The sequence below is a fragment of the Gymnoscopelus microlampas genome (genome assembly GCF_963454915.1).
Source record: "Gymnoscopelus microlampas genome assembly, contig: SCAFFOLD_131, whole genome shotgun sequence".
Classification (NCBI taxonomy): Eukaryota; Metazoa; Chordata; class Actinopteri; order Myctophiformes; family Myctophidae; genus Gymnoscopelus; species Gymnoscopelus microlampas.
The window spans coordinates 37,137-61,558 of record NW_028155826.1 but is presented as its reverse complement, the minus strand read 5'-3'; the positions used below and the strand labels follow the sequence as shown (position 1 = coordinate 61,558).

The window sequence follows — 24,422 nt, the reverse complement described above, 5'->3', positions numbered from 1 at the left end:
ACCAGTGGTCCGGGGACCACCAGTGGTCCTTGAGGGGGTTCCAAATGAATAGTTAGGAACCAAATTTACCCTTATGTGTCTGTAACTCTGAGAGTGTACAAATGGAACCAAAATGGACCCGTTAGGGTCCATTTTGGTTCCATTTGTACACTCTCAGAGTTAAATGAACACTGATGATGATACTACAGTGTAGATTGGGACCCCCAAGAAATCAAAGTGGTTGAGTCCCTGGCATGTCTTTTCAAATGGGGGTCTGTGGGCTAATATGTGTCAATTTGGGGGTCCTTGACGCGAAGCAGGTTGAAAACCACTGACCTAAAAATAACAACCTCCTCCTTCCTCTCTCCCCCCTCCTCCCCCCCCCTCTCTGTAACACTAGGCTGGAGTGGGTGGAGATCATCGAGCCGCGCACGCGCGAGCGCATGTACGCCAACCTGCTGACGGGCGAGTGCGTGTGGGACCCGCCGCAGGGCGTGCGCATCAAGCGCACCGGCGACAACCAGTGGTGGGAGCTGTTTGACCCCAACACCTCGCGCTTCTACTACTACAACGCCTCCACGCAGCGTACCGTGTGGCACCGGCCTCAGGCCTGTGACATCATCCCTCTGGCCAAGCTGCAGACGCTCAAGCAGCACACGGACGCGTCCGGAGGAGGAGGAGGAGGAGGGGTGGGGGTGGTGGGGGTGGGGGTTCCGGTGGGGCCACTCCCCCCGCGGCCCTCCAGCGGCGGGGGGAGGGCGTCGCCGGCGCCGGACAACAACAGCAGCCCCGGGCGTAACAGCGGGGTGAGCCGGGAGGGGAGCACCTCGTCCTCTCTGGACCAGGAGCTCAGTGACAAGCAGCAGGCCAGCCGGGAGGAGCTGGACAGGTAAAAATACATTATATACATGGATTAATCCATTACCACATTCCCTGCCATTGACGTAGATCTCCGTCTTTTTTAAGAAAAAGTTCCACAAAATCTATTTTTTTGATGAAAACGGCTGTTATCCAAACAGCCGACCGGGACAAAATGGCCAATCGCAGTTACAATTAATTTTCTGTGGTGGATAGACCAGACCCTCCCCCCCCACCCCACCCCCCAGACATGCTTTGTTTACATCCACGTGCACATCGCAGCTCCCATCGTCGATATGAGGTAAAAAAAAAACCTGGCAGAAGCTAAATAATGAATGAATTAATTAATACCTGTCAGGGAATGTGTTAAGACCAGGAAAGCAACTGTGTCATTTTAAGATTTCTTTGGCTATTCAAAAATAGCAGAGCTACAAGCTCATAGTGCGGCACCGAGTGCAGCAGTACGAGCTTGTAGATCTGCTATTTTTGAACAATTGTGAAAATGTGAGCAAATCTTTGAATATATATATATATATATAACTCAAATCTTTGCTTCTGGGGGGTCCTTGGAACAATATATTTTGAGATGGGGGTCCGCCACCAAATACATATCATTTTCAGGGTCCTTGACATGAAAAAGTTGGAGCATCACTGATATTATAGCATCATACTGTTGCTTGTAGGATTTAGAAAACATTTTATATATGTATTTGGCCGCGGACCCCCATCTCAAAATGTTTTGTTCCAGGGGACCCCCCCTCCCAGAAGCAAAGATGTGAGTTACAAATGTTCGCTTAAAAGATATATATATTCAAAGATTTGCACAAATTTTCATGATTTTTCCAAAATAGCAGATCTACAAGCTCACAGCCCGGCACTCGGTGCCGTGCTATGAGCTTGTAGATCTGCTATTTTTGAATAGCCAAAGAAATCTAAAGTGGCACAGATGCGTTCCCAGTTTAAATGGGTAAAAAGAGTGTGTGGGTAAAGGGATGAGAGAGATGGATGGACACAGAGAGGAGAGGCAGGGAGACGTGGAAATTGATTTGAAGGTCCAATGGCCCTGAATAATCTGAGTTTAAGAACGAGGACAATGTTTACTTTGTAGAACCTTGCTGAGAATACGGATGGAGAGACAGGGATGGTCTGACAGAGAGAGAGAGAGAGAGAGAGAGAGAGAGAGAGAAAATAGACAGGCACAGCCAGAGAAAGAGAGGGTGGGGGTGAATAGAGTGAAGAGGGGGGGGGGGGTGAGTGGAGAAAGGTCATAAGGTCACAGCCGTGTGGCGCTTCATCGTAGCTAGGGCAGCGATTATCCTATCAATTACTTATTAAACTTAATTGAATAACCGATGAGCACGTTTTTTGAAAATGTATATTTCGATGCAAACATTTTAATCGATTTTTTTATCAACTATATTGACGATTAGTCTGATTAACCAGTTAAGCCCTTTGTATACTTTGTCGCGCAAAACTGCCAATCTACAAGCTCACAACAAGGTGTCGCACCACAGCGCGCTGTGAGTTTGTAGATCGGATGTTTTTGCTACTTTTCCGCGACGCTCCTGTACTACGAAGTAGGGCACAAACTTTCAAAAATATGTCCAAAACTGTTCAGTTTCAGGATTCAAATTCAAAAACAGCAAAAGCAGCAGCTGCTGCTTTTGTGTGACGCTGTAGTATGATCAACCTGAAGATAAGGTTGAAAAAGTTATTATAAATAAAAGGTTGAAAATGGTTGAAGTGTTCCTTTAAGCATTAGGCCCCTTTGGGTCCTTGTTGTGTGGTTTCTCTTTGCCGGTATATTGAGTGTGAGCCTTAGAGAGGGTCTGATACCATTTGGAAGCAGAGGGTGACCCAATCAATTTCACAGCACTGTGTGTGTGTGTGTGTGTGTGTGTGTGTGTGTGTGTGTGTGTGTGTGTGTGTGTGTGTGTGTGTGTGTGTGTGTGTGTGTGTGTGTGTGTGTGTGTGTGTGTGTGTGTGTGTGTGTGTGTGTGTGTGTGTGCGTCCGTGCGTGCGTGCGTGCGTGCGTGTTTGGGCCTCTCTCTGGTTTATCTTCCCACAGTAGGGTATTTCCTGTCCATTGACAGACTACCAGTTAATAGCATTTAATAGCAATGAATTAGGGCTGAAACTATCCATTATTATTAAAGGCATTGTAGGGAACATTAAGCCTAAATTTAAAAAATATGTATATATATATTTTTTGCATTTTCTCCCCTCTATCAGCCACTACATAATGATGCTGGGGTGTTTTCCTTCATTGAAACACAGTCCTCTGTCTGAAATCCGTATTTTCCCTTCTGTTTATGTTCATGTTGTTTATGTCCGGGTCGTAAATTAACGCACGCATGTGCGTGTCCGTGCGCGTCCGTGCCCGTATCAACTTTTTACTTTCGGTTTTAAAACGCTCTCAAACTTCTTTTTTGAGGCACATAATTTACTTTTAAAAAATCGTTTGGATAGAATTTAGTTGTTTAGCTTCATATATGTGGTCAATTTATCATGAAAGAGCCTATTTAAAAATATAAATTCAGAGAACCGTAGGGTCGGGCATTTCCGCGAATTGTATCCGCATAAGGCAACCTATTTTGGGCATGACTCATTTAAAAAGTCCCCCCTGCGTCACCCCCTGGTGGTCGGGGAAAAGAACTGCTGGAGGGGCGGTGTTTGACAACAGTTTTTTTCTTTGATTATGTCTGAACTCCCAACAATGCCTTTAAAGGTAGTAAGTGATATTCTTTGGTTAAAACAAAAAAATGTTAAATCACTATATTCTGATTGTAATCATTGCTATAGAGTGATTGATCAGCAGTCTCCATGTCTCTTCAGCTCTTTAATAAACTCTCGCCAATCAGGCGAGAGTTGCCATTTATCAGCTTAATATTTCATAGTATTCCAGTTCCAATGTTGTCTGCTAATTTCTTCATGTCATCACTTCCAATGTCACTTGTTTAATCTGTATCCGGTCTGAGTTCTCTATCCTGATTGGATAAAATTGGTATCTCGACCTGAACATTCATTTTCAGTTTAATAAAGAGCTGGAGAGACATGAAGACTTCCCGTTACTGAACAAACGAAGCAATTAGTACTATCAGAATATAGAGCTATTTAACACTTATTTTAACCAAAGAAAATCACTTACCCTACCTTTTATAAGTTAAAGACCCCACTCTTTTAACCAGTCTATTAGTGATGAGCGGGCCGACCCGTAACCCACGGGTCCCGCGGGTCAACCCGTGGCGCGGGTGGTCGAGTCAGGATTCAAGAGGCAATTATTCTGGCTGCGGGTGAGCGGGTCAGCCGCTCTCACACGCAAAAATAAAAAAATCACATGCTCTTGTTTTGTCTTTATTCCTAATAAGAATAAGAATAATAACAATAAAACAGTTTGAATACACTTGGGGTGTATACTTGAAGAATATTTTCTAACCTTCATGATTTTACACAATTATAGGTACGACCCGCGGGGCTCAACCCGCCCCGCGACCTGAGCCATAGATTTATATATGGGTTCGCGGGGCGGGTTGGGTTACGTGGCGGGGCGGGGCGGGTCATGATAAAACCCGACCCGCACATCACTACAGTCTCTGGTTAAAAGCAGTGGTGTGTTCTATTTTTTTCGGAGGGTATAGGATAATTATTCCCTGCACGACATGCGCGTGGTCGTCGGTAGGATACGTTAGCGCGTTTTCAATGGATGAAATGGTTTGTAGAGTAGACTGCATATGCTTTTTTCAAAAAAATAAATCTACACTGTATGCGGCGTATACAGCGTATAACACGGCAGAACACAACACCGGTTTAAAGAGCTGTCCGAGTAAGACATGACATGGTTCCGTTTCCACTGGACTCAGACACGTTCCTCAGTGCAGGAGGAGGGTGAGGGTGAGGTGTGTGGGCCACCAGGCTGACCCACATTGTGCCCTGGACAATGCCAGCCGCACGTGTGAGCCACTGTAGGTGTATGATGGCCCGCTTGTTGGCACCGCAGAGAAAAAAAACTGGGCCAGCAGCATGTGTCAGGAACACAGCACGGTATAAAGCATCGGTTCTCAGAGTGGGGTCCGAACTGTGTTAATATGGCATCACAATAATTTTTACCTTTTTATACTTTGGCTATTCAAAAATAGCATATCTACAACCTCATAGCGCGGCACTCGGTGCTTGTAGATCTGCTGTTTTTTTTAAATCGTGAAAATGTGCGCAAAGCTTTTGTATATATGTATTTTTAAAGCGAACATTTGTAACTCAAATCTTTTGGTTCTGGGGGTCCCTGGAACAACATATTTTGAGATGGTGGTCCGTGGCCAAATACATATCATTTTGGGGGTCCTTGACATGAAAAAGAACCACTGGTATAAACTGGTAATAGAACCACTGGTATAAAGAACCAAAGTGGAGGGCATCCACACCGCAAAACATGTTCATCTGAATTATCATGTCTAAAAGAAGTCTAATTTGCAATAAAACTGTACTAGATCTCTCCACACAACCACTGGTTATTGTTTAATAGCATCTTAGGCTATGCAGTAACAGCTTATTTGACATAAATGTATGTTGTTTTTCTAAATGACGAAAAGTACAGGAGTCCTCACTACAAAAGTACAATTTCCGCCTAAACTAAAGGTATGTTTAAAGGACTATATGTCAGTATTTCTTTAGGTAAATTACATTCTGACTCTTTGGTGACTCTTTGGTAGGGTAGACGCCTGGTTCATACCTCAGCAAATTTGATGAAGATAAGAGTGAGCATTCTCAAGTTATAGCATTCTTGGTCATCTTTACCCTATTCGGATTTGCCTTTTTCAGAGATTGGGGTAGTTCTAAAGAATAGCCAAAAAAAACAAAATTTTGCCCAAAAATAAAATTTCATAACAATCCATTTCATTAATGGGAGACCCTAAAGATAAGAAAAAACATGGTTGTGTTTTGTTCTAACTCGGGTAGGGGTATCTCAAAATCTGAGGGCCTCTGCTACAGGACTATTGCCTTACTACAATGTCGCTTGCCAAAAAAATCCGATGGACTGTCTCATAACGCGACACCGTACGTCATGATCAGCTATTTTCAGCATAACATAAAGGGGTATATCAATTTAAAACACTTTCTGGGTTCATCTTCATGTCTACTCTGGCGTTTTTGTTGCACCCCAGACAGTTTTTAAGTTGCTTCATTCAATATTTAGATATTTGATATTAATTTGATCAGACATGCCCCTCTAATATATTGCACTGCAGCTTAAGCACCTCACAACGCAACGCATCAAAATATCCAACGTTGCAACCAGTGTTGATTTCGTCTACTAAAACACTGACGAAAACTAAATTAAAACTAAATTAAAAACTAAGCTATGATGACTAAAACTAAGACTAAATATATTGACAATTTTATCAACAAATAAAAACTAGACTAAAATGTTAGAGAGAGACTAGTGGAGAAGAGATCCAGTAGAACTAAAAGACAAGTACTTTTATGTTTGGCTCACAAGCTTGTAGATCGGCTATTCTCAACATGCAACCAAGTGTAAAATCAGCCGTTACGACGTCATCAAGGCACCGCCAACATACATTTTAGTCGACTAAATCAACTGTAGATTTAGTCGACTATAATCTTATGATATTTAGTCGACTAAAACTAACAAAAACTAGAACATTTCAGATGACTAAAATATGACTAAAACTAAATGGAATTTTATTCAGAAGACTATGACTAAAACTACATCAAAATGTTGCTGTCAAAATCAACAGTGACTTGCAACTGAAGCGTCCCCCCCCCTGTGTCCAGTGTTGCCAGATTCTGTGAGAGAAACAAGCAACCAGGTCTAGGAAAACCAGCCCAAAAGAAGCGACTATGGACCACATGAGCACTTTAACATAATACATCAGGTATTTGAAAATAGCAGATCTACAAGCTCACAACGCGTCGCAGCGCGACGCGTTGTGAGCTTGTAGATCGGCTATTTTCGAATCAAATCTTGCGGGGAAATTATAATAAGCAGATCTGGCAACCCGTCCCCCCGTCCCCCTCCTCTGTCCTCAGGACGTCTCCTTTCCGGTGGAACACGGGCACCAAGGAGCGCATGCTCATCAAGGTGACGGACCGGGAGCCCAGCTTCCTGTCTCACCAGGGCAACAACGGCTACTCCCCCTGCGACCCCCCCACCCCCTCCGGGGGGGGCACGGCCCCCCGCGTCCGGCGCTCCTCTGGCGGGTAAGGAGGGGGGGGGGGGCTGTGCATGTTCAACCATCATGATGTTTTTTAAACCATTCAATCCGGGAACGCACTTTCACCATTTTTGAAAATAGCAGATCTACAAGCTTGTAGATCTGCATTTTTGGGGGGAAAATCGTGGGAAAATCTTTGATTATAATATAATCATAATATAATATAATATCTTTGCTTCTGGGGATTCTACAAATGTCTTCTAAATCCAAACAGTTAAAAAAATAAAATAAACGTATGTTGCTATATATATCAGTGGTTCTCAAACTTTTTCATAATTGTCAAGGACCCCCAAAATGATATGTATTTAGCCACGGACCCCCATCCCAAAATATTTTGTTCCAGGGACCCCCAGAAGCAAAGATTCGAGTTAAAAGTGTATATATATTCAAAGATTTGCACACATTTTCATTCTTTATTCTTTATTCTTTATTCGGATCCCCATTAGCTTCCGCTGCCGCGGTCGCTAGTCTTCCTGGGGTCCACATAGAACATCACAACATAAAACAACATATAATATACATACAAACAACAATTGACACTCGTCAGTCCAAATCTAAGCTACTGTACATTAAAATACCAATGATAATTAGACACTACAGGAACATTGGTTGAACATCATGTACAAAACATATTGATCATTCTAATTGTGTGATCTCGCTCATTAATATCTGTTTAATAGATTTTTTGAATGCGTATTTGCTCTTGATTTGTTTAATATTTGCGGATAATGACTTCCATTGCTGGGTGGCTCTATAAATAACTGTTTTAAAAAAAAAAAGTATTTCTGACTTTGGTTTTGGAAGTTCCAAATACCCTGAGCGTACCTGTCTTGTTTGATACCTATGTTTTAGACCTGCATTAAAGGTAGGGTAAGTGATTTGCTTTGGTTAAAATAAGTGTTAAATAGCTCTATATTGTGATAGTACTCATTGCTATAGAGTGTTTGTTCAGTATTAGGAGTCTCCTTGTCTCTCCAGCTCTTTATTAAACAGAAAATGCATTTTCGTTTCAGTTTCAGTTTCATTTCCAATTTTATCCAATCAGGACAGAGAACTCAATCAGGATACAGATTAATTTAAACAAGTGAAATTGGAAGTGATGACACTAAGAAATGAGCAGTCAAAATTGGAACTGGAACACTATAAAAATGAAGCTTAAAAATGGGTACTTTTTCCTGATTGGCTGAGATTTTGAAACCTACCGGAAAATGTACTTTCTGTTTATTAAAGAGCTGGAGAGACGGGGAGACCCCTGTTACTGAACAAACACTCTATAGCAATGATTACTATCACAATATAGTGCTTTAACCTTTTAACAAAATATGTTTGGTTTTAACACAAAAATATCACTTACCCTACCTTTAAATAATTGATCTCTGAAGAAATCTGGCTTTCCCTCAATAATTGCATTTCTGGAAAATGTTATAAGACTAGATGTTAATTTAGCCTGAACAGTTAACCTAGACAAACAGTGGTGCATCCTTGTAATTTTCATGATTTTTTTCCTCCAAAATAGCAGATATACAAGCTCATCGCGCGACACTCGGTGCCGTGCTAGCCAAAGAAATCAAAAAATGACACACAGATATGGGGTTTTAAAGGGTCTACACCATGAATTTAAAAAATAATAATAATATTTAATATCATATTGTTTATGTCCCTCAAACATTTTTCAAAAGGTTTGAGCCTAAATCAAGCCTCAGATATACTCATTCCAACTAACTTCTCTCTGGCTTATAAAGCACTTTCACCTGCAATACCACATTGTCCTGTTTGGCACGGGGCGCTATTGAGCCAGTTTGTATGCATGTTATCTCCTGGTTCTGTGTGGAAAAAGTAAAAAAAAAAAAATATATATATATATATATATATATTATTTTTTTTAAAGATTTATTTATTTATTTATTTTTTGGTTGGAACTGAAAAACGGGAGGAATTGGTCCCGCTAGTGACATCACTAGCGGGACCAAATCAGTTTGGCCTGTTTTTAGACCAATTTACAGAAAACCCCAGATTTGCTGTGAAATTCAAACTGGGGCATTTTTGAGGATAGAAGAGAGGTAGGGGAGACCAAAAACAAAACAAAAAAAAAAAAATGTAAAAATTCATGGTGTACTGTAGTCCCTTTAAGTGATTATTTGTGACTAATAATAATGATGTGACAGGAACCAGCAGCCACCGTGCGAGGGGGACGGCTCCTCCCCCGTCATCTACGCCGAGCGCCGCCAGTCCCCCTTCCTGAAGCGGGCGGAGATGGGGGGCGGTGGGGGCACGCACCACCGCCGCTCCTCGCAAGACTCCTCCTCCCAGCCGCCGTCGCCCCGCTACGCCTACGAGCCCCCGCTGTACGAGGAGCCCCCGTCGGAGTACCAGCCCCCGCCCATCTACGAGGAGCCCCCCACTGACATGCATCTGCTGGTAGGTGGCGCTGTTGATTTTGACAGCACTTTTTTGTTTTTGTTTTAGTCATAGTCTTTTGATTAAAATTCCATTTAGTTTTAGTCATATTTTAGTCATCTGAAATGTTTTAGTTTTTGTCTAGTTTCAGTCCATTTCCAACCATTATCACCATTATTCAAAAAATAGCAGATCTACAAGCTCATAGCGCGGCACCGAGTGCTGCGCTATGAGCTTGTAGAATCCCCCAGAAGCAAAGATTTGAGTTACAAATGTTTGCTTTAAAAACATATATATACATATATTCAAAGATTTGCAAAAATGTTCTGGATTTTTCAAAAATAGCAGATCTACAAGCATGTATGAGCTTGTAGATCTGCTATTTTGTTAGCCAAAGAAATCTAAAAAATGACAGATTCTTTCCCCGCTCTAAATGGGTTAAGCAATTGAACATTGTATTCTATTGCTAGCCTAATACTCTTAAATCTTATGCAAAATGACTGAAATCATCTGTGGCGACTGACTAGTGTTTTGACAGCAAATTTTGATGTAGTTTTAGTCATAGTCTTTTGAATAAAATTCCATTTAGTTTTAGTCATATTTTAGTCATCTGAAATGTTTTAGTTTTTGTCTAGTTTTAGTCAACTAAATGTCATAAGATTATAGTCGACTAAATCTACAGTTGATTTAGTCGACTAAAATGTATGTTGGCGGTGCCTTGATGGCGTCATAATGGAGGATTTTACACTAGGTTGCATGCTGAAAATAGCAGATCTACAAGCTCACAACGCGTCCCAGCGCGACGCGTTGTGAGCTTGTAGATCGGCTATTTTCAGCATGCACACCCTATAGCGCAACCAAACATAAAATGACTTGTAGGGTTGTCCGATATTGGCTTTTTTACCGATAACCGATATACCGATATTGTCCAACTCTTAATTACCGATACCGATATCAACCGATACCGATATATGCGGGGATTATTGTGATTAGGGTAAGCTCAAATTTCATATCACACACACCATATACAGTAAGAACTCCTGTAACTTATTTATAAATCAAAAAAAAAAAAAAAAAAAAAAAAAAAATTTTTTTTTTTTCAAAAACCGATACCGATATTTTCCCGATATCAATTTTTATGCTAATATCGGCCGATAATATCGGGAGGCCGATAAAATCGGACATCCCTAATGACTTGTCTTTTAGTTCTACTGGATCTCTTCTCCACTAGTCTCTCTCTAACATTTTAGTCTTAGTTTTATTTGTTGACGAAATAGTCAATATATTTTTCGTCATAGTTTTAGTTGACGAAATCAACACTACGACTGACCACTGTAATCCCTATGTCCTCCTCCTCCTCCTCCAGGGCAAGTCCCCGGCCCGCAAGCCGTCCATCCCCCTCTACCACTCCCCCAAACAGAGCCAGTCTCCCTACGGACAGCTGGTCCTGACCCGACAGAAGTGTCCCGAGAAGACCCAGACTCTGGAGTACAGTCCTGCAGGTCAGTGCCTTTACTCAAGTACTGGACTTAAAGGAGTAGTTCACCCAAAAAAAAAAATACTTATTTTCTATCACCCCACACACCCCATGAAGCCTTGAATTCATGGAGATTTGTGTAGCAAATATGCCTACTTACTGGTCGTAACTTCAGCATGGTACAGGACGTAATAATCCATAAATCATATAAATATAATTTATGAATTATTACAATATATATAATATATATTGAAACTTACGTCACTGTAATAGTAACGTGAATTCTTGTCAGACTTGCAATAAATATCCCAATAGTATTACTGTAAACAGAGAAATAAGAAATGACACACGCCTTCTTAATAACCGTTGTCTCCAAATTTATTAAGGTAAATAACTACACAAAATTTATCCAAAATGCCAATGCATTTCCTTGTACGTCATAACTAAGTGATCTATGTGTTCTTTCATTCAACGTTTAATGACAGGCTGGTGCTGTCATCAAAGGTCATGACTTAGACCTATTGTAGACCATATTTTGAGAGAGGCCGGTATGTAACACCTTCTCCATCAATATATGTCAACTAGAGGACCAGTTAGATAACTTAGAACCAAAAGCAAAGTATTAGTTCACCCACTGAAATGAGGGCTTAAGTTTTAGTAGATAAAGTGTAACATAGGATATCGTGTGGGAGAGGAAAGAATTGAACAGAAATTAACTACCACGCTGCCTGGAAAAATGACATATCATGGGGCCCTTTAGGAAGAAAGAGACCGACACATACATACAGCCTATCATCAATTGTTTGCCATAACGTCATGTGTTCAGAGTCATACGACCTGGGAGTCCTTTTGTGACAGTCTTTTTTCCAGAGTCCAGTGAGCGGTCAATGTCTGCCAGGGGTACGGTGGGAGAGCTAGAGTGTCAGGGCGCTGCGGTAGCAGAGCGGAGAAGCAGGAAGAGAGAGAGAGAGTGCTGGGGTCTTTCTCTTTATAGTGGGCCGGTTGACCCCCCCTTCCTTGGGGGCGGCCCTCTGGTCAGTTCCATAGTGTAGTTCTTCAGTGAATGATATTGACTCAATGTTCGTTCATTGATAACGCATCGTCACAGAGTCTTTTTGGCCTTCTTATTGCACGTGAAATCAAAAATGCAATTCAGGCATATCTTGCATCAAATACATTAGGTTAGATTTGTTAGTAAATGACTCAAGATAATGTGGCATGTATTTGTTGCTGCTACACAAACCACACGGTGGGTCTTTTCACTCCACACGGCTGTGAGCCGGTTTGTGGCAGAAGGGAGCTGTCATCTTCCATCCATGGATGTCTGACCTGGACAGCTAACTTCTTTGTAAATCTTCCCCTCGGAACCTTCTATTAATATATTTGACAGAGTATTTTGAAATCACAATGACTTAAGACTTGTTTAGATATCAACATGACAGGCTCCACATCACATAGAAGGCAGGCGAACCTCACACTGTACTCAAACAGGGAAACATAGCATTCGGGAACCCCACGGTCCTCCTTATCGTGGCGGGCCTGGAATTGGCAACAATGTACTTTAAAGTCACAGCACATATGATGATATGGGTTCTATTACCCATTTCTAGGTGACACACACAACCTATGCAATAGTTCCTTTCTTCACCCGACTGGGGCTAGGCTTGTTGGCCTTTGGTTTAAGGAAATACTATTTTCACAATGTCTTTGTCCCATTGTCCTATTGGGGAGGAGAGGGAGAGAGAGAGTGTGTGTGTGTGTGTGGGTGTGTGTGTGTGTGTGTGTGTGTGTGTGTGTGTGTGTGTGTGTGTGTGTGTGTGTGTGTGTGAGATGGCATGGCTGTCTCTTACATCCATTTCCTGCATGTCATAAATAACACAGGCCTCCCCCCATTTACTTCCAATGAGTGGGGAAGCTGGAGGCAGAGGGAGAGAGCTGTAGTAGGCTGGTAACAGGAGATCTGGTTCCTTATCTTTACGGCCTTGCGAGGGCCTGGCTTCAGGGTTCCGGGGGCCGCTGAGGTGAAACTGGTCGGTTGACTTGTTTCTGAGCCTTGTTGTGTCAGCGTGTGGGGGCGGGAGCCCGATACATCTCTTTAATATCCAAAAATGCATTTTTCTGCAAAAGTCCAATTTTGGGGTGTGGCCTGATATTGAATAGCATTGTTTTGCTATTATCACTACAGACCCCCCTGTTCATGGTTGCTGGATCCGTGATGTCATCAAGGATTCATCAGTCTATGAAGAAAAAAGAAAAAACAGCAGGGCAAAAACCCAAAAATTGGACACGGCCCAGAGACTTTTCGGCCTCTGTGATCTGTAATCATCCGACATGTCATTATGGCAACACTTCACACATAAAGTCACACATACCAAGGTTGAGAAGCACAGAGGTGAAAAGCAAGAGGATGTCTAGACTATAGGGGTCTATACCTATCTATTTTATCTATTGTATACCTTTCTACTTTCCTTATTCAGAGTACAGGCTGCTCTTTGTGTGGGGAGCAGCTGAATTAAGGGCCATGATAATGGTACATCATACTAGGGGGAACACATATAAAGGGGCATGCATAGTACTCGTGTCTATGGTGTTGCCTCTGAGAGCAACATTAAACTTGTAGTGGAAGGATGAAGCAAAACAGATGTCTACGCCTATCAACTTCTACACTAGAGGACTAAATGACCTTTCCTGACTTGTATGGAAAAAGGGCAGGGGGTAGCATGCATTCAGAGTGGCTCTTGGTGAAAGTGGGCCTACTTCAATGAGTTTTTTTTTTCTTTTAAAGAAAATAAAAATAAAACAATCAAAAACACAACGGCTCTTATCCCATTCCTAATATGTGTGGGAGAGAGTTTTGGTTTTTAATACCCTATTGGCATTTGTCTTGGATCTATGCAGAAAAACAAACAAGCAAAACAAATAAACAAAACAAAACAAACGAAACCTTGGAAGCATTATTGAAGTCATTGAATGAGTCCTAACACTTGACTTGCCATGCAAGGGTGGTCTTCTCTGAATGTCTAAAGGATGTTGTTAGTTTCCGATCCGATTCGTGTCAGTTTCTGAATCAACACATGCCTTCAGCTATTTCTGCCAGAGTAGCACTAACAGTGATGTGGCGATGGTTTAATTTAGACACTGGTGTCTTAAGTTATGGTTTCAGCAACCTTTGTCAGGTTTGTCTTAACCAATGGCCTAGCTGGGCACGGGCACTAAGTAGCTGTGACTTATATAGCACATTGTCACTCGTTTAGGGAGAGATCGGAGATTTTGTTTCAGTGTGTTAACTGCAACCATACTACAGTAAAGAACTACAAACATGGCGACCTCTAATTAGTTACCTAAAGTCAATATGTCTATTTGGGCACCATGCTGTCATGGCTGTTGAGCCTTGGTCCATTGTCAAATAGGTTTAGTTAGAAAATAACTTACACGTGGTCTTAGGGTCACCCTGTGGGTCCCTTAAGCTATCATTAGATAGGCAGAGATGAGCACCTTGTGACAGCATTCAGCACTGCTGTCCCTGAATTGTGTCTAACAGACTCGGTCAACAGTTGGCAATCTTAGGGTGATATCATTGTTTATGACTGACCCCCTTGATGCGGAGTTGATGAGTCACGGAGGCCTGACGGATTGATTTATCAGCGCCGCATTATAATGTCACACCTGAAATTGCCAAGTTTTGTATCACCTAAAGGGTGGGGTCTGTGAAGTGGCTTAGCATAGCGAGCCACTAGATAGACTACATGGGCGGGAAACAGAGTACCAGTGGTCAGGGTGTCTGCGTAGACGTGGTGGGTCCCCTGAGGGCCCACATTTTAAGTTACTAATAGCAAATGGCACGGGCTTAAGATGCCACGTGGAAAATGTCAAATGTGCTTAATTTATTCTGAGCTTCAACCATTCATTAAGCTTATGACCAATAAGGAGAAGAGCTTTATTGACAGGAGCTACAAAGAAAAAAAAAAATATAGCACTAATGCATGGGTTCAATCTTAATTGGACATAGTAACACTTTGATTAAACCTGTTAGCCTTAGCATAGGTCATCAGTATCATCGTACAGCGCCTAATCTGAATAATATTGATACTGAACAGTTGCCTTACCAGATGCATATGGGAAGGTATGAATTGGATTCTATAAATTGTTCAACTTGACTAACAATAGAGGATTCATTCTGGCTCAAGCCAAGATACCATAGTTGACTATAATGTTGTAATCAAATTATGTAAAGTCCAACAAATCGAATGCAAGTATATTAATCCTGGCCGGATCATTCTTTGACAATTTGTTTAGGACTGACATAATTGTATTCTTAAATTGGAAGCCCAACCATAAATATTTGGTAAAGTATAATATATAGTATACAATAAGGATGTTGTTCATTTAGGATTACAACAAATAAACAGGAGAATAGACTTCCATCTTGCTTAAAATTTATTTTTGTACACATAAATTGTATTAACTTTAGTCAACGATAAATTTGGTTGGATTATACAACATGCGGAAATAGTACATTAATAGACATTCAAAAATGTCTTAAATTCAATTTATAGTCAGAGTCCATGGCATTACCTGATTGAATGTTTTCATTCAATGGATTATAATAATAATGATAGGTAATGTTCAAAACTGTTCCCACCACATCATAGTCCAGTATCAAAATTATACAAGCAGCAGAGGTACTATTTAAACTAGATTGTCTGTTAGATTCGGTTTCAATCCCTTCGTTCGGGAGACACTCAGATTAAACACACTGTGGCCTTCGCCCTGTCAGTCAGGAACAGGTAGAAAACATGTGTTTTAAACTAACACCATGGTCAGCTTAGCAGCATTGATTAAGCAGCCAGGGGCAAACAATATAGACAAAATGTACATCTTACAGCTGCGTTTTGGGACAGATAGCCAGAAAGTGGCTGGAAAAGCAATGCCACCTTCACGCTGTGAGGAAGGTGGGAAACACTGTCTTGGCGTCAATGGGCCGTGTTACGACCTTGGGTGTATAGGGATTACAACGTGTTTCAATCAATTATGAAACCACAGAATAAACGTGTATCAGTCTGCAAAATTCTCTTGGAGAGCAGGCAATTAAAAAAAAAAAACCCTTCCATTAGCCGAGAGCCTTTTACAACAGTCCAAACTTATTGTGTCGTTCTAAAGAAGAAAGAAAAACCTTTTAACACCGCATGGGCCTGAAGTTGAATCAAGCAGTTAACTTATTAACACCTATGGGTTTTGGGTGACCACTATATTGGTTTGTATGGGGCGGTTTCATACACGTTCGAAGTGTGTGTTCTCATACCACGCGTGCAAACCATATGCCCGCCTTACAAGCACAAAATATAGCAGACCACATAAGTTATTGATTATTATTTATTTTTTTAGGCAGTGCCCAAAAATATATCACACAATTCCAACACTTATAAGTTCCGTCCGGGAGACTTATAGACTTGCATAAACCAAAAGTACTAGGAATTGTTTAACCAACACCAATGATCATGGTCAGTTCAGCCGCAGTGGCTTACATGAGTTTAAAGACTAAGCACATCATTAACTGACCCAAAGGTGTGTCTTAGTTAGATAGCCATCATGGGGCGGTAACGTCACATCTGTGTGAAAATATACTACAAGCGTCAACCTCACGTTGGTTGCTATGACTACCAGTCATGCGTCATGGACAGGACCGGTTTCTTTCCATGGCGTCCCATGGAGAGGGTGCATTGTGCGCCTCACACAAAAACATGGCCCATATGTCTCATGGCATGACCTTTTGGAATAGACAAAAGTTGTTTAGCATAGCTTGCTTGGAATGTACACAAAATTAAGAGTCCCCCCTCAAAGCATTTGGCTAGGGTAGGATTTTTGGTGTTGGGTCACGGGAGGACGCGCATTGGTTTTCCGTGCGGTCTGTCTATCAAACCGTGACGTGACCTTGATTCTGGGGAATCTGACTATACTGCTATGTAGGGAGGTGCTAAGATACGGTTAGCGCTAACCATATGAAACAACATACACTCATAAAGTATAGTAGGTCACCGTTATGAAATTTGTAATGTGTTGTGATTTTTGGTGGAGACAACAAAACTATCTGTATATATCTCCCACAACTCTATCATCATCATTTGTCCGGGGGAAACTAGCAGATCAAAACTGCTTGTCCCCCATTATTAGGAAAGCAAAGAGGAGACAATGACTGAACAACAGTTTCCAACACGGTAGTTTGTGGTCTAACTGTCATTCTTGACTGATACCCAAAAACAGGTAAACTACGTCCCTTGAACTATGGCTGTTTATAAAAATCGCCATACCAACTGTTCTGGCTGTGACAGAGTATAGGGCATGACTCTATTTCTCTTGTGACAGGAGGGGACTTATTATAGCTCAATTGTACAGGTCAGTTGGAGTAACCTGATATCTACACCTTGTTGAAGTGGTGGAGTCATGGCTCTCAACTCTACTCAATACAACTCACCTAGTCTTTTCTCAGTGCATTAATCACCTTGTGCTGGACAAATGTCTTTGTTTTGGGCACTCTCCTTTTTTTTTTGGAGTGGTCAAAACAAACAAAATTGATAGCTCAATCTACTGCATGGGCAGGCAACGTAAACACTGTATCACTGAAAGGATACACTAGCGTATACGGAATTCTATTGAATGATCGTGATACTGTTACTGGATTTTTAACACTTGAGCGCTTGGTGAGCATGGCTAGGTTGCAAAAATTGCGTACGAGTGGCATACGACCAAGTACTTTTAGTTAATTAAAATATTTAATTTGGGTTTGAGATCACTTTACCCTAGATAAGCCTTCTCAGACCCTATTTATATTTATACAAACAAACTTAAAGTTAGAGGTTTGATCAATTATAGTTTTAGCAATTTATTTTTACTTAGAGAAACTAAGCCCTGGTTGAAATGAAATAGGTTAATCATGAACTTAGATTTCACTTCCTATTAACATATTTCAGAAACGTTTGGGCTTTGAGTATGCAGTAGTGTGCAGTGACATTGTTTTCTCATTTAACTGGTAGTAAACAGGGTTGAATGCAATTTCACTCTCATCTTCCCAGAGAATCAGAGACCCGGAATAACCGAAACAACAGCATGGAACTACATCTCATACAAATTTAGGACTATGGGCCTAGTTAAGAATGGTAATCTCAGAGAAACGTGGTTTCTTAGGGAAAAAGGCAAAATGTTCGATTTTACTCCAAAGTCCAGACAAGCACTATTAGTGTTAAAACTCTACAGATTGAATCAACACCACACGTGAGTGCAAGCGTTACTCTAAATCAATTGTCCGTTCCTTGCCTTCTGACTTTTAAATAAACCCACCTCTTTAGACTCGCCTTCCCTGCCCAGTCCTAACCAAACCTCACTTTCGTCCTCTATGACAAGTCTTAGCCTTTTGTTTTAGCCTTTTAATGTTTTCTTTTCTTTTGTTTTCTTTTTGCTCCTAATAAAATTGTTTTTAAGCTGCTTTGTAAAGCGACTTTGGGTACCAGAAAAGCGCTATATAAGTCTGATGTATTATTATTATTATTATTATTATTATTATTATTATTATTATTATTATTATTATTAAATAGTTTCTATCTCGACTCCACATTTTGATCAGGACTTGGGCAAGGTTTGACCTATAACATTGTTTAGTCCTTAATTTGAATTAAGGTGGAAACATTAAACCAATTATACTTAGGCTCCCATCAAATCATGGTGAAATTAGCAGTGGTCACCTACATTTTTTTTAAATGATAGGGCCTGTAATTTCTCCCGGGTTACATCCGGTACTTATAGTTATTCTGTCTCTTCTTTGTAATATACCTACCATATGGGATAACATATGCAAGTATAATACTTCGAAGATAAGAAAACTGGGCTTACATATATATCCTCCAGTTATTCTGTCTCCTCTTCATAATACACTTACATATGTTATCCCATATGCAAGTATATTACTTTGAAGATAAGAAACTGGGGCCACATACGTAACCTCTAGTTTTAATCGTCTGGCAACAGACTCTCATCATTTAATAGCCTAAGATTGTTTCCTAAATAGACGAATACAACTTTGAAATCATCAGGATAAAAATTAGAGAACTTAAAGTACATTACAATTTGAATCCTTATTCGAAAAGTTAAAAATGTTAACAGCAATTTAGCATGTAATTGTTTAAAATCTACACATTTTTGAATTAACACCATAAAATGATGACTTCACGTTGAAACTCAATTCGATTAAGTCAGACCTTTGTCATAATTAAACCATCGTATGTAGTTGTTCTCTTAACAATTAACGAATCATGGCTTTAGATCGACAGAATAACGACCATGAATTCAAAATCAAATTAAATTAACTCAAAGGTAAAATTTGGAATAATCAAACAATCGCACCCAGTAGTTGCATGTCATTCATTTCAGAATTTTGGGCTCATTTGAAAGCCATGTAGCCACCGTAGGCTAGTATAAATTAAAGATTGTCCTGATCAACGTTTACTAACTCAGCTGTGTTGGGGATCAGAGGCTGAGATTGATTGAGATCAAATGGGAACTCGAATAGAAGTTTTGTCTGCGGGAATAGATTGGCTACAACCATCTTGAAACTTTTATTCAATAAATGATCAAAGTTCCTATGCTTGTCTTCAATTTAGGAGTAAGTCAACAACATTTAAGCTGATCGGTACTGATTGTCTCAGTCCTAGTACTCTACGCCACAAGTATCACAGTATCACGACATTCAACAGACATGCTTATGTCAAACACAAGCAGGGAAGGAGGAGGGGTGGTTTCTTGTCATTCATTTCCACGCCTGAATAAACATTTGGGTTTGCTACAGAGCTGAGTGGCAGAGCACTCACATGAAGTTGTAAAACTTCCCCCCCCCGGATGACTGATGACTGGTACTCTGTTTTAGTTTCGCAAGCTGGTCTTGCACCATTTCTTGCTACTCACATAGGAGATGCCATTTTGCATTCAGTTAGAAAAACATCAGAGGTATTTTGAATGGGACACAAACACCCCCTACCTCCGGAAATAGTAGCCTGTAATTGCTACACAAATGCACTTTGAGGGACAACATCTCATGAGGAAGGAAGCCTTTTCATTCCCTCAGATTAAAGGTAGGGGGCTTCACTCACCGTCCAAAGTGCTTAAATCACAGTGGGCTTTACCTATTAGTCCATAAAATTCAAGAGGGCTGTTTACTCTTTGTCTTGAATTGTTTGGAAATGAGTAGGTGTCTTATTGGAGCCCATGTGACTGAGATTTCACCCTGTAGACTTGGTCAGCCAGTCAAGATGAAATCACGGGCCAGTTGGAAAAATAAAGCAACTAATTATTTTTTATTTTTCCTTCTGGTCTGTAAGCTATTACTGGGATTCCAAGTGAGAATTACGCATTATCATAATGATTCACTCGAATTTCCCCATCCCTTTAGACTGTATTTAAACAGCTTGAGAGGTTTACTAGAGCTAAAAACCGCTTACTATGATTTATTAACTCAGTCTGATCTGTAAGCTATTATTGGGATTCCAAGTGATAATTAAGCATTATCATAATGATTCACTCGAATTTCCCCGTCCCTTAAGACTGTATTAAACAGCTTGAGAGGTTTACTAGAGCTAAAAACCCGCTTACTATGGTTTATTAACTCAGTTCAGTTTAGACCTAATTTCGCACTTGGTTATGCTTAGAAACCATTACAAAATTTGTCAGGATTAGAAGGGATCTCTTTATCTAAGTAGCTAGTTTAGAAAAGTTTGAACAACCTTCAGAGTGCTGAACCCACATTAAGCAAAACTTAATTTGTTTCCCGGGGGAGACAAAAACTCTTTTTACTGTGTCTCGCATTCGCTCCTGCCGAAACGTGGGTGACGTCAGTTTTAAAAGGGCGGATCAACTTGCACACAGATGTTATCAGCATGCGGTTTAACTCAATATTTCCAACAACTGCTTAAAAACAGTTCTTAGGAATCTTGAGGCTCTTACTTCTGCTAAATGCTACTCAACTCAGCTGTCCGTCTACTGGGGACAGCAGACCGGATTGTTTCAGCACAGATATAGTTATGATCAACTTAATTCACTAAACTTGATTACGGAAAAAAACAAGAAAACAACAACAATAATTGGCCTATTATTATTGTTATTTTTACCCGATTTTTTTTTTTTTTTTAATCAAAAATATTATTTTTGATATCTCAGTGTTTACAGTATTGGGATAAGAGTCTGCCGAACCGCGGGGCACCACCTGTAGCAAATATGCCTACTTACTGGTCGTAACTTCAGCATGGTACAGGACGTAATAATCCATAAATCATATAAATATAATTTATGAATTATTACAATATATATAATATATATTGAAACTTACGTCACTGTAATAGTAACGTGAATTCTTGTCAGACTTGCAATAAATATCCCAATAGTATTACTGTAAACAGAGAAATAAGAAATGACACACGCCTTCTTAATAACCGTAGTCTCCAAATTTATTAAGGTAAATAACTACACAAAATTGATCCAAAATGCCAATGCATTTCCTTGTACGTCATAACTAAGTGATCTATGTGTTCTTTCATTCAACGTTTAATGACAGGCTGGTGCTGTCATCAAAGGTCATGACTTAGACCTATTGTAGACCATATTTTGAGAGAGGCCGGTATGTAACACCTTCTCCATCAATATATGTCAACTAGAGGACCAGTTAGATAACTTAGAACCAAAAGCAAAGTATTAGTTCACCCACTGAAATGAGGGCTTAAGTTTTAGTAGATAAAGTGTAACATAGGATATCGTGTGGGAGAGGAAAGAATTGAACAGAAATTAACTACCACGCTGCCTGGAAAAATGACATATCATGGGGCCCTTTAGGAAGAAAGAGACCGACACATACATACAGCCTATCATCAATTGTTTGCCATAACGTCATGTGTTCAGAGTCATACGACCTGGGAGTCCTTTTGTGACAGTCTTTTTTCCAGAGTCCAGTGAGCGGTCAATGTCTGCCAGGGGTACGGTGGGAGAGCTAGAGTGTCAGGGCGCTGCGGTAGCAGAGCGGAGAAGCAGGAAGAGAGAGAGAGAGTGCTGGGGTCTTTCTCTTTATAGTGGGCCGGTTGACCCCCCCTTCCTTGGGGGCGGCCCTCTGGTCAGTTCCATAGTGTAGTTCTTCAGTGAATGATATTGACTCAATGTTCGTTCATTGATAACGCATCGTCACAGAGTCTTTTTGGCCTTCTTATTGCACGTGAAATCAAAAATGCAATTCAGGCATATCTTGCATCAAATACATTAGGTTAGATTTGTTAGTAAATGACTCAAGATAATGTGGCATGTATTTGTTGCTGCTACACAAACCACACGGTGGGTCTTTTCACTCCACACGGCTGTGAGCCGGTTTGTGGCAGAAGGGAGCTGTCATCTTCCATCCATGGATGTCTGACCTGGACAGCTAACTTCTTTGTAAATCTTACTCCGGAACCTTCTATTAATATATTTGACAGAGTATTTTGAAATCACAATGACTTAAGACTTGTTTAGATATCAACATGACAGGCTCCACATCACATAGAAGGCAGGCGAACCTCACACTGTACTCAAACAGGGAAACATAGCATTCGGGAACCCCACGGTCCTCCTTTTGGTGGCGGGCCTGGAATTGGCAACAATGTACTTTAAAGTCACAGCACATATGATGATATGGGTTCTATTACCCATTTCTAGGTGACACACACAACCTATGCAATAGTTCCTTTCTTCACCCGACTGGGGCTAGGCTTGTTGGCCTTTGGTTTAAGGAAATACTATTTTCACAATGTCTTTGTCCCATGGTCCTATTGGGGAGGAGAGGGAGAGAGAGAGTGTGTGTGTGTGGGTGTGTGTGTGTGTGTGTGTGTGTGTGTGTGTGTGAGATGGCATGGCTGTCTCTTACATCCATTTCCTGCATGTCATAAATAACACAGGCCTCCCCCCATTTACTTCCAATGAGTGGGGAAGCTGGAGGCAGAGGGAGAGAGCTGTAGTAGGCTGGTAACAGGAGATCTGGTTCCTTATCTTTACGGCCTTGCGAGGGCCTGGCTTCAGGGTTCCGGGGGCCGCTGAGGTGAAACTGGTCGGTTGACTTGTTTCTGAGCCTTGTTGTGTCAGCGTGTGGGGGCGGGAGCCCGATACATCTCTTTAATATCCAAAAATGCATTTTTCTGCAAAAGTCCAATTTTGGGGTGTGGCCTGATATTGAATAGCATTGTTTTGCTATTATCACTACATTTGTTTTTGTTTTTGTCGCATCCTGAAGCCAATAATTTGATCACCGGCGATTTACGTTCATGTGACGTTCATTAAAGGTTTCATGACGTTCAGTTTTACCACACATTAAAAGTCTTTGTCATGGTCCTTCAAACGTGTATAGAAAGTTTTAACAAAAAAATCCACTCCATTGATCCATAGAGACACACGGGCGGAAACGGAAGGCCTACAAATTCACGCCCACTTTTGAGATAGCGCCGCTACTCGAGGTCCGTTAGAACGACGAACTGCAGCTCTCAATGCATTCCCTATGAGAGGATATGAGAATTAGCCTACTTTTAAAATTATCCTGCATTAACTGGAGACGATATTGATTTAAATAAAAACATGTTTCCAAATGTATGGAGTGTCTTTGTAAACATATCTTCTTGTTTTCTTAATAGTTGATTTGTTTCACATTTAATTTGCCACTTTAACGAGTTACCCATAATGTTAACACAGCAGAGGGTAGACGGCAGACAGACAAGTTGTCGCATTTCAGTGACATCACTGTCTTTACGAGCTCCGAGCGCCGACCAGTGGTGTACCCACACTGTAGAGGCAGGACAGGCGGTCGCCTGCCCAACTAAGATCTCGCCTCCCCTAAAAAAAAACAAATAACCCGAAAATGTGTCATTGCGTGCTTAATGTCCTCAAAGTCACGCACCCAACAAGCTTTGAACTGAGCAGATTTGGACCTTCTGTTCCAGAGATAATGACCAAAACATATTGAAAACGTCCACTTTCACCAGTTTTCTGGGTATTGAAAACCTCAAGGGATGCGTCCGTGACGTATATACCATGCGACCACTTAAAGTCTAGATCTCCGATGCTAGCGGTTTTGACATACTGATGGAGTATATTATAGTATATTGTGGGTAGTATATCGAGATGACAGATATGGGACATTAAAAAGGACAAATCAAACAAATGGGACACTTTATTAGAACACCAAAAAAGTCGCTACAGCCTCAGTAGTTAACCAATGAAATGACGGTATTTTACAATGCCTCTCATAAAGATTGCATTGCGAGCTGCAGTTCATCTTTCTAACGGACCCCGAGTAGCAGCGCTGTCTCAAAAGTGGGCGTGAATTTGTAGGCCTTCCGTTTCCGCCCGTGTGTCTCTATGGCAGGTGTTTTTCTCTCACATTTCTAAAGCCTTTTCAACTGCAATGAAAAAAGAAATCTTTGCCTGCGGGT

At 40.9% G+C, this 24,422-nt stretch overlaps 1 protein-coding gene across 1 annotated transcript in view; it reads left to right on the top strand.

The window, feature by feature from the left end:
• Positions 1–377: 377 nt before the first annotated feature.
• LOC311041227 (rho GTPase-activating protein 39-like) overlaps positions 378–24,422 on the top strand; it is a gene marked incomplete at both ends in the record, with an annotated part of 52,218 nt that continues 28,173 nt past the window's right edge. Inside the window, 4 exons of the mRNA XM_084086134.1 lie at positions 378–868; positions 6,883–7,053; positions 9,233–9,485; positions 10,831–10,966. Coding sequence (XP_083942260.1) covers positions 378–868; positions 6,883–7,053; positions 9,233–9,485; positions 10,831–10,966 — 1,051 coding nt within the window. The remainder of the gene's footprint in view (positions 869–6,882; positions 7,054–9,232; positions 9,486–10,830; positions 10,967–24,422) is intronic.